Genomic DNA, 13,471 nt, shown 5'->3' on the forward strand with positions numbered 1-13,471 from the left:
TCAATACTTATTCTTATTTGTGTGCTATCAATAATTATTCTTATTTGTGTGCTATCAATAATTATTCTTATTTGTGTGCTATCAATACTTATTCTTATTTGTGTGCTATCAATACTTATTCTTATTTGTGTGCTATCAATACTTATTCTTATTTGTGTGCTATCAATAATTATTCTTATTTGTGTGCTATCAATACTTATTCTTATTTGTGTGGCATCAATACTTATTCTTATTTGTGTGCTATCAATATTCTTATTTGTGTGCTATCAATACTTATTCTTATTTGTGTGCTATCAATACTTATTCTTATTTGTGTGCTATCAATATTCTTATTTGTGTGCTATCAATACTTATTCTTATTTGTGTGCTATCAGTACTTATTCTTATTTGTGTGCTATCAATAATTATTCTTATTTGTGTGCTATCAATACTTATTCTTATTTGTGTGCTATCAATACTTATTCTTATTTGTGTGCTATCAATAATTATTCTTATTTGTGTGCTATCAATAATTATTCTTATTTGTGTGCTATCAATACTTATTCTTATTTGTGTGCTATCAATACTTATTCTTATTTGTGTGCTATCAATACTTATTCTTATTTGTGTGCTATCAATAATTATTCTTATTTGTGTGCTATCAATAATTATTCTTATTTGTGTGCTATCAATACTTATTCTTATTTGTGTGCTATCAATATTCTTATTTGTGTGCTATCAATACTTATTCTTATTTGTGTGCTATCAATACTTATTCTTATTTGTGTGCTATCAATACTTATTCTTATTTGTGTGCTATCAATAATTATTCTTATTTGTTTGCTATCAATACTTATTCTTATTTGTGTGCTATCAATACTTATTCTTATTTGTGTGCTATCAATAATTATTCTTATTTGTGTGCTATCAATACTTATTCTTATTTGTGTGGCATCAATACTTATTCTTATTTGTGTGCTATCAATATTCTTATTTGTGTGCTATCAATACTTATTCTTATTTGTGTGCTATCAATGCTTATTCTTATTTGTGTGGTATCAATAATTATTTTTATTTGTGTGCTATCAATACTTATTCTTATTTGTGTGCTATCAATAATTATTCTTATTTGTGTGCTATCAATACTTATTCTTATTTGTGTGCTATCAATACTTATTTTTATTTGTGTGCTATCAATAATTATTCTTATTTGTGTGGTATTAATAATTATTCTTATTTGTGTGGTATCAATATTTTCTGAATACATAAACCATAAAAAATAATACAAAAAAAGAAATCTAAATAGTGAAATCTGCAGTGCATGTAGCTCACAGAAAAGAACTCCAGTTTTGGTGGTTACTTATAAATGATTCGTTGGTGAATAATGTAAGAAACAAGATCATAAACATTGTGCAAAGTCAAATGCTTGCTATAAAACTTGGGAAACCATTTCAATCCTTAAGCATTTCCTTGCAACTCAAAATTATTCCTTGCATTAAAGCATTTTATTGAAATTTGCAAACCATGCACAATTATGATGACCAACCTGTACTATGTCTGGTTCCTGCCTGGCAAGTCTATTACTTTGAGCTCAATGTTAACAGGAGACACATGGTCATACCCTCCCTTGGAAGACATCTGATTTTCTAGGTTAGCAACCTGCAGAAAAACAACTTTTTGTAATATATTAATAAAACATGCTATAAAATGTCTGTTTATAACAGAAGGGGTGATGAGAATCATTTAGAGCACATATCCCCCTGGTCAAGTAATTTCAATTTTCAAACTACTTATGCAAGTACCATTTGGACCAGTACTCTAAATTGTCATACTACTTATGCAAGTACCATATGGACCAGTACTCTAATTTTTCATACTACTTATGCAAGTACCATTTGGACCAGTACTCTAAATTTTCTACTATATATGCAAGTACCATGTGGACCAGTACTCGAAATTTTCATACTACTTATGCAAGTACCATATGGAACAGTACTCGAAATTTTTATATTACTTATGCAAGTACCATATGGAACAGTACTCTAAATTTTCATACTACTTATGCAAGTACCATTTGGACCAGTACTCTAAATTTTCATACTACTTATGCAAGTACCATATGGACCAGTACTCAAAATTTTCATACTACTTATGCAACAGTACTCTAAATTTTCATACTATTTATGCAAGTACCATTTGGACCAGTACTCTAAATTTTCATACTACTTATGCAAGTACCATGTGGACCAGTACTCTAAATTTTCATACTACTTATGCAAGTACCGTATGGACCAGTACTCTAAATTTTCAACTACTTAAGCAAGTACCATTTGGACCAGTACTCTAAATTTTCATAATACTTATGCAAGTACCATATGTAACAGTGCTCTAAATTTTCATACTACTTATGCAAGTACCATGTGGACCAGTACTCTAAATTTTCATACTATATATGCAAGTACCATGTGGACCAGTACTCTAAATTTTCATACTACTTATGCAAGTACCATATGGACCAGTACTCTAATTTTTCATACTACTTATGCAAGTACCATTTGGACCAGTACTCTAAATTTTCTACTATATATGCAAGTACCATGTGGACCAGTACTCGAAATTTTCATACTACTTATGCAAGTACCATATGGAACAGTACTCTAAATTTTTATATTACTTATGCAAGTACCATATGGAACAGTACTCTAATTTTTCATACTACTTATGCAAGTACCATTTGGACCAGTACTCTAAATTTTCATACTACTTATGCAAGTACCATATGGACCAGTACTCAAAATTTTCATACTACTTATGCAACAGTACTCTAAATTTTCATACTACTTATGCAAGTACCATTTGGACCAGTACTCTAAATTTTCATACTACTTATGCAAGTACCATGTGGACCAGTACTCTAAATTTTCATACTACTTATGCAAATACCATGTGGACCAGTACTCTAAATTTTCATACTACTTATGCAAGTACCGTATGGACCAGTACTCTAAATTTTCAACTACTTAAGCAAGTACCATTTGGACCAGTACTCTAAATTTTCATAATACTTATGCAAGTACCATATGTAACAGTGCTCTAAATTTTCATACTACTTATGCAAGTACCATGTGGACCAGTACTCTAAATTTTCATACTATATATGCAAGTACCATGTGGACCAGTACTCTAAATTTTCATACTACTTATGCAAGTACCATATGGACCAGTACTCTAATTTTTCATACTATTTATGCAACAGTACTCTAAATTTTCATACTACTTATGCAAGTACCATGTGGACCAGTACTCTAAATTTTCATACTACTTATGCAAGTACCATATGGACCAGTACTCTAAATTTTCATACTATATATGCAAGTACCATATGGACCAGTACTCTAAATTTTCATACTACTTATGCAAGTACCATATGGACCAGTACTCTAAATTTTCATACTACTTATGCAAGTACCATATGGAACAGTACTCCTATTTATAAACTACCCATCCTAGTACCACATAAGCCAATACTTTCAATTATACACCACCCAATTACATGCTACCCATGTTAATACCATATGGGCCAGTACTCTAAATGTATATTCTATGTATGGTACATTTTGTTTCCAACCAAATGCAAAATTAATGTATGGGCAAGATTCTATGTACCAAAAGTATGCACCTTGCTTGGTTCAAATACCGTGAAATGTTTTAAAGTTATGCACTGGAAATGAAAATGTTTATGAACAAATAGTTAGGCAGACTGACACAGCTACAGCTATATCCCTACTACCTCTGCATATCACACTACAAGGATAGCCTACTACCTCTGCATATCACACTACAAGGATAGCCTACTACCTCTGCATATTACACTAAAAGGATAGCCTACTACCTCTGCATATCACATCTGCATATCACACTACAAGGATAGCCTACTACCTCTGCATATCACACTACAAGGATAGCCTACTACCTCTGCATATCACACTACAAGGATAGCCTACTACCTCTGCATATCACATCTGCATATCACACTACAAGGATAGCCTACTACCTCTGCATATCACACTACAAGGATAGCCTACTACCTCTGCATATCACACTACAAGGATAGCAAGAGTTCCTAGAAGGGTCTGATGCTCTACTAGCCAAAAGAATTTTCACAAAACTATCTCTGATTTTCTTATGGTATTGCAAAATTTTCAAGATGGCTATCATGGTGGCCAGATTACATGCATAGTGGCCATATTGGATTCAAGTTTGTCACTCCTCTAATTTAGTACCAATTAGACTTCACAAGGTAGTTTTTATTGAAAACACCATGTTGATATGACTATTCATTCAGGAAGAGTAGCAATAACATGATTTTCAAGACAGCCACTGTGGTAACTATACTAGCTGTGCAAGGAGACCCATTTTCACTGATTACCAACTAGAGTCATAAAAAGTCTCTTAGTGAAAACCAGGTTATGACCATCAATTTAGGATTACTAGCAATAACAAGATTTTCAAAACAGCCAGTGTGGTGGTCATATACAACATCAGCATCATTTTTATTTAGGATCAAGTAAATGCTGCACAAAGTCTTCTGAAAAAAATCTCATGGTGAATACTACCTTCCATCTTTTTAAAAAATCTCATGGTGAATATTATCATCCATCTTTTGAAAATATCTCATGGTGAGTATTACCATCCATCTTTTGAAAAAAATCTCATGGTGAATACTACTATCCATCTTTTTGAAAAAAATCTCATGGTGAATGATACCATCCATCTTTTGAAAAAATCTCATGGTGAATATTACCATCCATCTTTTGAACAGATCTCATGGTGAATATTACCATCCATCTTTTGAAAAAATCTCATGGTGAATATTACCATCCATCTTTTGAAAAAATTCTCAAGGTGAATATTATCATCCATCTTTTGAATAAATCTCATGGTGAATATTACCATCCATCTTTTGAAAAAATCTCATGGTGAATAATACCATCCATCTTTTGAAAAAATCTCATGGGGAATAATACCATCCATCTTTTGAAAAAATCTCATGGTGAATATTATCATCCATCTTTTGAAAAAAATCTCATGGTGAGTATTATCACCCATCTTTCAAAAAAATCTCATGGGGAATATTATCATCTATCTTTTGAAAAAATTCTCATGGTGAATAATACCATCTTTTGAAAAAATCCTATGGTGAATATTATCATCCATCTTTTGAAAAAAATCTCATGGTGAATATTACCATCCATCTTTTGAAAAAATCTCATGGTGAATACTACCATCCATCTTTTGAAAAAATCTCATGGTGAATACTACCATCCATCTTTCTGAAAAAATCTCATGGTGAATACTACCATCCATCTTTTGAAAAAATCTCATGGTGAATACTACCATCCATCTTTTTGAAAAAATCTCATGGTGAATATTATCATCCATCTTTTGAAAAAATCTCGTGGTGAATATTGTTGTTGTTGTTGTTGGGTTTAATGCCATTTTTCAGCACACGATAGGCTATACATGCCGGCCAGTATTAATGGTGTAGGAAGAATCAGGGAAAACCCCGGAAAGAACCACCAACCCATGAGAAGCTACTGGCATGCTTTCTCACATACCCACACTGGCCGAATCCGAGACTCAATCCCACGTAGACAGAGGTGAGATGGCAGTGATCCATAACGGAGAGCGCTTTAGACCACTTGGCCACTCGGGGCCCCCATGGTGAATATTAACATCCATCTTTCTAAAAAAATCTCATGGTGAATACTACCATCCATCTTTTGAAAAAATCTCATGGTGAATATTATCATCCATCTTTTATAAAAAAAATCTCATGGTGAATATTATCATCCATCTTTTGAAAACATCTCTTGGTGAATATCATCATCCATCTTTTATAAAAAAATCTCGTGGTGAATACTACCATCCATCTTGCAGGAGTAGTGATAATAAGATTTTCTTTTCAAGATGGCCACCATGATGGCCACATTCAAGGTCAGATCAGCACAACTTTTATTTAAAATCAACATGTTATAACAAATGTTATAACAAACCATGTTATAAGAAACCAGCAACATGTTATAACAAATGTTATAACAAACCATGTTATAAGAAACCAGCAACATGTTATAACAAATGTTATAACAAACCAGCAACTAACAAACCATGTTATAACAAATGTTATAACAAACCATGTTATAAGAAACCAGCAACATGTTATAACAAATGTTATAACAAACCATGTTATAAGAAACCAGCAACATCTTATAACAAATGTTATAACAAACCATGTTATAAGAAATCAGGAACATGTTATAACAAATGTTATAACAAACCAGCAACTAACAAACCATGTTATAACAAATGTTATAACAAACCAGCAACATGTTATAACAAATCTTCTGGTGAAAACAAGCTGATATAATTTCCATTGTGAAGGAGTAGTGCAAACAAGGTTTTCATGACAGACTTCATGAGGTCATACTGGATGCAAGATTATAACCATTTCTATTTAGGATCAGTCAGACCTTGGAAGAAATGTGTTAGTAAAAAACCCATGCTGAATTGGCCATCATATCTGGAGTAGCAACAACAAGAATTTCAAGGTGGTCACTGTGGTGGCAATACTGGATGCTTAAGTGGCACCTTTTTCATTTAGGACCATCTAGACATTAGAACGAAAGTGTGAAGTGAACATCAGTCACTGCATTGTGCACAGGAAGAGCTGCATCTAAGTTGTTTGTTTGGAGCACTGATCAGAACAAACAACAAAAACTTTATCTGCTGGCACATTATGTGATGGCAGTTTAGGATCTATGTTGTTTGCATTTAAACCGGAATTAGAATAGAAAATATCAGGGGTGAATCAATATTTTGTTTACTGATGTGCAAATCTACAATTAACATTACACTGATTCTGCAGAAGCTGAAAATGTTACAATCATTGTTACATAAAGTCATCAACCCATACAAAACAACACATTGTAGCATAACATAATGCCTACGTTTTTCTTTTTTTTAAAGCTTTAGGGTATTAAGTTATATATACAAACCCTTGTGTTATTAGAAACATCTCCTGAACCTATATGTGCTGTGTGTCGGAAATTTGTTGGCATCCCTATCATGGTTGGGTCTAGCCGTGGCCGTCTTGTTTTCTGGAACAGACCAAACATGGGGATGAATAAATGTAGCACTTTTTACATTGAATTTACACATTATATAACTTCAAAAACATTTGAAAATGTTTTAACATTGTTAATGATATTATTGCAGCCACCACATTAAATAAAAATATCATATCCATGTGTATCAATTCATAAGTTTCATGAAAATTTTACTCTCATGCAGAATGGAGAGAGAGAGAGGTGGGGGGGGGGAGGGAAGGAGGGAGAGAAATGAATAGACTTGTTATTTATAAAGAATTTGTGTAGATGGCTTTTGGCATATATTAGATCTATTAACATCCTCTTATTTAGTTGTGTACTACGTTCATGAAAGAAGCCAAGAAAAGCATCTGATTCAATAAAATGGAACTCTGAACCATTGTTCTGTCATAAGATATTAGGCCATGTAAACCTCAACTTACAGGGCTCAGATTCACGTCTGCTCTCCAAACAAATCATGGTGCTTTGCATCACTAAATAACAGAAAAGCAACCAATGGCATCTCAGAGGTAAGTAACCAATGGAGAGAGTTAAGTGCTTGTTGGTTACCTGACCCTCCTGATTACAGAGAAAAATAGAAGTCAGGCAGGCAACCAATGGAAGTATGACCTATTACACGGATGTGCATGGGAGGTTAGCTCACACAATTCAAGCGGTAGACGGTTAGCAGACTTTTCATTGACTTTTAATGGCAGCATATTGATCACCTATTTCAAAATCTCTATTCAAGAACAAAATATGGGGAAAATCCCCCCCTCCAGTTTGCAAAAGTGGGGGGTTTCTAAGAGGTAGAGGAAGAGGGGGGTACTTTGTTGCAGTAAACAATGGTATGGATTGCAAACAGTATGCACAATTATTTTGCATTCTTCTGATGTTTTTGTCTGAATATAACAAAATTTACCCATCCTGCAAAAGATCCTGTTTAACATTTGGAGTTGAAAATGAGAAGTAAATGCAGCTGACGGAGACATGTCTTCCACATGCAGGGAAATGAATACTTGCATGGGGTATCAGCTTAGATAGCTATGGCGGTATAGCAATTGGTTAGCATCTGGGAGATCCACATTCAAGTTCCTGTCTGTCTGTGCACACTTTTCTCCATAACACTCATTCTAAATGACATTTATGAAACTGTGCCACTCAGTGATGTGTGGCAAGGAACAAAAGACCAAGTCAGGCTTGACTGCATGAAGAAATAGTGTGCATGTAAATGGGGACTTCATAGATCTATAAGTCTGCATGTAAATGGGGACTTCATAGATCTATAAGTCTGCATGTAAATGGGGACTTCATAGATCTATAAGTCTGCATGTAAATAGGGACTTCATAGATCTATAAGTCTGCATGTAAATGGGGACTTCATAGATCTATAAGTCTGCATGTAAATGGGGACGTCATAGATCTATAAGTCTGCATGTAAATGGGGACTTCATAGATATATAAGTCTGCATGTAAATGGTGACTTCATAGATCTATAAGTCTGCATGTAAATGGGGACTTCATAGATCTATAAGTCTGCATGTAAATGGGGACTTCATAGATCTATAAGTCTGCATGTAAATGGGGACTTCATAGATCTGTAAGTCTGCATGTAAATGGGTACTCCATAGATCTAAAACAGTTTGCATGTAAACGGTTGCTCCATTAATCTATGAGAGTCTGCTTGTAATGGCATGCTCCAGTGATCAAAGAGTATTTGCATCTAAAGTGGTGCTATACCGATCTAAGGGAACCTGTGTGCATTGGGAGGATACATTGATCTAAGAGTCTGGACGTAAATGGGTACTCCATTGATTTACGAGTCTGCATGTAAACGGTACTCCACTGATCTAAAAGTCTGGATGTAAATGGTACTCCATTGATCTAAAAGTATGGATGTAAATGGTACTCCACTGATCTAAAAGTCTGGATGTAAATGGTACTCCACTGATCCAAGAGTCTGCATGTAAACAGTACTCCACTGATCTAAAAGTCTGGATGTAAATGGTACTCCATTGATCTAAAAGTCTGGATGTAAATGGTACTCCATTAACCTAAGAGTCTCCATGTTAAGGCATGCTCCACTGATCTAAGGGAACCTCCGCATAATGGGAAGGTATGCTCCATTAACCTAAGAGTATCTGCATGTAAAGGGGTGCTCTGTTATTCTAAGAGTATCTGCATGAAAAGGGGTGCTCTGTTATTATAAGAGAGTCTGCAAGAAAAGGGGTGCTCTGTTATTCTAAGAGTCTGCATGAAAAGGGGTGCTCTGTTATTCTAAGAGAGTCTGCATGAAAAGGGGTGCTCTGTTATTATAATTGAGTCTGCATGAAAAGGGGTGCTCTGTTATTGTAAGAGAGTCTGCATGAAAAGGGGTGCTCTGTTATTATAAGAGAGTCTGCATGAAAAGGGGTGCTCTGTTATTCTAAGAGAGTCTGCATGAACAGGGGTACCCTGTTATTCTAAGAGAGTCTGCATGTAAAGGGGTGCTCTGTTATTCTAAGAGAGTCTGCATGTAAAGGCGTGCTCCATTAATCTAAGATTCTGCATGCAAAAGGATGCTCATTTAATCTGAGAACCTGAAGGTAAAGTGATGCTACATTAATCTAAGAGTCTGCATAAAATGTCATGCTCCATTAACTAAAGAGAGTCTGCATGTAAAGTGATGCTCCATTAATCAATGGGAGTTGTGATATTTTGCTGTGGATTTATTTCCCCTTTTTCAGTTTTAAGACAAAATGAGTAGTTGATGGAAACAAGGACAGAGCATATACAGCCATATACATAAATAGTAGTATGAAAAATATAGACACACAGACAGAAAAAGTGGGACAGGAACTGAAAAACAGATAAAAAAGACAATACACATGTATATATTACCGGCTGAGGTTGGTCCTCAAAACAGCAGCTAAAACAGATTAATGTTGCCATCGTCATCTGGAATGGTTCTCTTGTTTATCACAGATTAAATTCTAGGTATTGGAAAATCAAGTGTCTCAGTCCAGTTTTTAAGGCTCTTTGACACTTTTGGAAATTTCTCTGACTGAAGAATCGTTCAATTTTTATTGAGTAATATTATTTCAAAATCAGCCTAACTGAAGTTCAAAGTCTCTTAAGTATATGTGCTCCAACATGTAATACAATTGTAATAAGAGTTATCTGTGAAAGTGAAACTGGTATATCATTTATCAGTTATTTTTCCTCAGGAAATGCACAGTTTCCTCTAGACAGAGCTCAGACTGGCCATAAATGCCAGTAACTTTTAAATTATTAAATGTGTTTTTTCAATGCAGCTTATTTTTCCCATCAATTCTTGCCATAACACGATGCTAGTGTTTTAGATGAATCCAAGGATAAATCAGACCATGGGCTGAAGCAGGCGTAAGCTCCAGGGCGGTGCACTAAACTAGCCTTGACTTTCTGATTTCTACAGCACTACATGATTCTGCTCCGTAAATAGCAGCTCTCTGGAAAGAAAGGGGAGAAAATATTCAGTACAATACCTTAATTATGATCCCTTGTGAAATGTTGGACATTTAACTATATTCAAATCTTGCACTACTCATAACTAAACACACACACACACACACACACACACACACACACACACACACAAATGTTCTTGTTTTAGAGCTATACATGATGGCCAGTTTAACGGGTGGAGGAAGAACCAGGGAAAATCCCAGTAAGAATGACCGACCCACAGGAGGCTACTGGCAGCTTTCTCACATACCCACTAATTTCCCTTAAATTAAAAATTTCAACAAATTTTTACAGGTAGATGCCTCTTATTAAACACCACAAGAAATGGATATACCAGAGAGTGATTTTTGTCAGTATAATACAGTCACTGAGATTACAGCCATTCTCCACAACAGAAATCCTGAGCCACAAATTTAAAGCAGGTTGTAAATTACTAATGCTAACTGGCAGGTTGTAAATTACTGAAGCTAATTGGCAGGTTGTAAATTACTGATGCCAATAATATTCATACTTGTCAGATAGCTTTAGCTAATACTACATATATTAAGAACGTACAAGAATTTTTTTACATTATTTAACAAGAGACAGAACCTTGCTGTCCTAATGCAATCTCTATCTCCGTTCATAGTGCTATGATACACCCAGGTAAAGAGTCAGGTAATACTGATGTCATAATACACAAAGGTAAAAAGTGACCTAATGTCATAATGATACACCCTGGAAAAAGTGATGTAATAATGTCATGATACACTCAGGTAAAAATGAGGTAATATTGATGTCATAATATAAATATATACCTAGGTGAGGTAATATTGATGCCATAATATAAATATATACCTAGGTGAGGTAATATTGATGTCATAATATAAATATATACCTAGGTGAGGTAATATTGATGTCATAATATAAATATATACCTAGGTGAGGTAATATTGATGTCATAATATAAATATATACCTAGGTGAGGTAATATTGATGCCATAATATAAATATATACCTAGGTGAGGTAATATTGATGTCATAATATAAATATATACCTAGGTGAGGTAATATTGATGCCATAATATAAATATATACCTAGGTGAGGTAATATTGATGCCATAATATAAATATATACCTAGGTGAGGTAATATTGATGCCATAATATAAATATATACCTAGGTGAGGTAATATTGATGTCATAATAAAACATAATATCTTTTTGAGCTGTGCAGTAAGCACGGATTTTACAAAAGTGGATAAGGTGGGAACTCTCATTTGGTGGACTAAAGTGGGAACTCTCATCAATGGACCAAGGTGGGAACTCTCATTCGATGGACTAAGGACTCATTCAATAGACTAAGGTGGGAACTAACATTAGAAGTACAAAGGTGGGAACTCACATTTGATGGACTAAGGTGGGAAACTGCATTCAATGGGCTAAGGCAGGAACTCACATTCAAATTTTGTTCAAAAGATTTTGACAGTAATATAAGAGCTGAATCAACACTGATAAAAGTAAATGTGTATTCAAGCCTGCCTACAAACTACAAACAAGGCACCATACAATTGTTCTTTTGGAGGTAGGTTTCCTTTATAGATGATGGAAATGAAAATAAAAAAACTGACATGTCCTTCATCAACATATATCCATTACATGGATCATACATATGTTGAAAGTCATAAAATAAAGAAAAGGGACTGGTAAATGTTGTCCTTTATCAACAAGTGTCTTTCATATAAATGCTGAAAATCGTAACAGAATAAAGTGATTCAAAAATGCTATCCTTTATCAACAAATGTCCTTTATACAGATGTTAAAAGTGAGAAAGGCACTTGTAAATAGTGTCCTTTAGAAACAGGTATCCTTTATATTTAATGCTGAAAATGATAATAAAGGGTATTGTTGATGTTCTTTATCAACAGGTGTCTTATATGAAAATGATAAATAATGAGAAGATAAAAGTAATTCCTTTGTGCACAGGGGTCCATCATATAGATGCTGAAAATTATACAAAAGAAAAGAAACATGTAAAATGTCCTTTATTATGAGCTACCTTTAATAGACTGAAAATAATGAACAGGTGTCTGTTTTACAAAGTTTTACAAAAATGCTGTCAGGTATCATTTATATTAATACTGAAATGATAATAAAAAAATTGTAATTATCCCTTGTGTGCAGATGTCCACATGGTGTAGATTATGATAATGTAACTGTTCTCCTTGACTAACAGGTGTCCTTTATATATGGACCAAAAGTATGAACAGGTGTCCATTATTCTGACACTGAAAATGAAAACAATAAAAAGCAACTTGTAAATGTTCTTCGTGGACAGACATCCTTCATTTCTGATGCTGAAAATGACCATAAAATAAATGAAAAGGGATTTGTAAATGTCATCTGTGTGCAGGTGTCCATCATTTATGTACTGAAAATAATAACAAAACAGGAAAATGGGTCTAATAGATGTTGTCCTTTACAAACTAGTATCCTTTATATGGTGGTTTTGCCAAGTTAGGTTTCAATGTACACAGCACATCCTGATGACCTAGTACACAGAACTCAAAATCCAACTTGATATGGGAGATATAATGCCGTTCATGTACATATCCATGGCAAGTTGACCTTGACCTTGAATCTTACTGATACGTCTTTCATTTCCTCTTTCTAAAATTACTCTGTAATGTCCTGCAGCATACCACCAATGCTGATGAGTGGTGTAGCTTAAAAATGTACACAGAGCTTGTGAACACATTAATGTTACTCCAAAGCAAATCAGTCTATGTTGCTTTATTTTGCTGAGAGAGAGAGAGAGAGAGAGAGAGAGAGAATTCACTTAATACTACAAAATATTGCCACTGCACTGACCCTCACAAATTATGCA

General features: G+C 34.2%; 1 protein-coding gene across 4 annotated transcripts in view; it reads right to left on the reverse strand.

Annotated features, from left to right (window-relative positions):
- LOC149792998 (CDC42 small effector protein 2-like) overlaps positions 1-13,471 on the reverse strand; it is a 100,609-nt gene that overhangs the window by 42,969 nt on the left and 44,169 nt on the right. For all 4 annotated transcript variants that reach the window (XM_089966863.1, XM_089966865.1, XM_089966866.1 and 1 more), the window contains 3 exons: positions 10,005-10,591; positions 7,035-7,136; positions 1,526-1,638 (listed from right to left, as the gene is read on the reverse strand). In XM_089966863.1, the coding sequence (XP_089822989.1) occupies positions 1,531-1,638; positions 7,035-7,136; positions 10,005-10,061 (267 nt within the window). In that variant the 5' untranslated portion in view covers positions 10,062-10,591 and the 3' untranslated portion in view covers positions 1,526-1,530. The remainder of the gene's footprint in view (positions 1-1,525; positions 1,639-7,034; positions 7,137-10,004; positions 10,592-13,471) is intronic.

Source organism: Sinohyriopsis cumingii, chromosome 8, assembly GCF_028554795.1.
Source record: "Sinohyriopsis cumingii isolate HCF-2022 chromosome 8, ASM2855479v2, whole genome shotgun sequence".
In the NCBI taxonomy this organism is placed as follows: Eukaryota; Metazoa; Mollusca; class Bivalvia; order Unionida; family Unionidae; genus Sinohyriopsis; species Sinohyriopsis cumingii.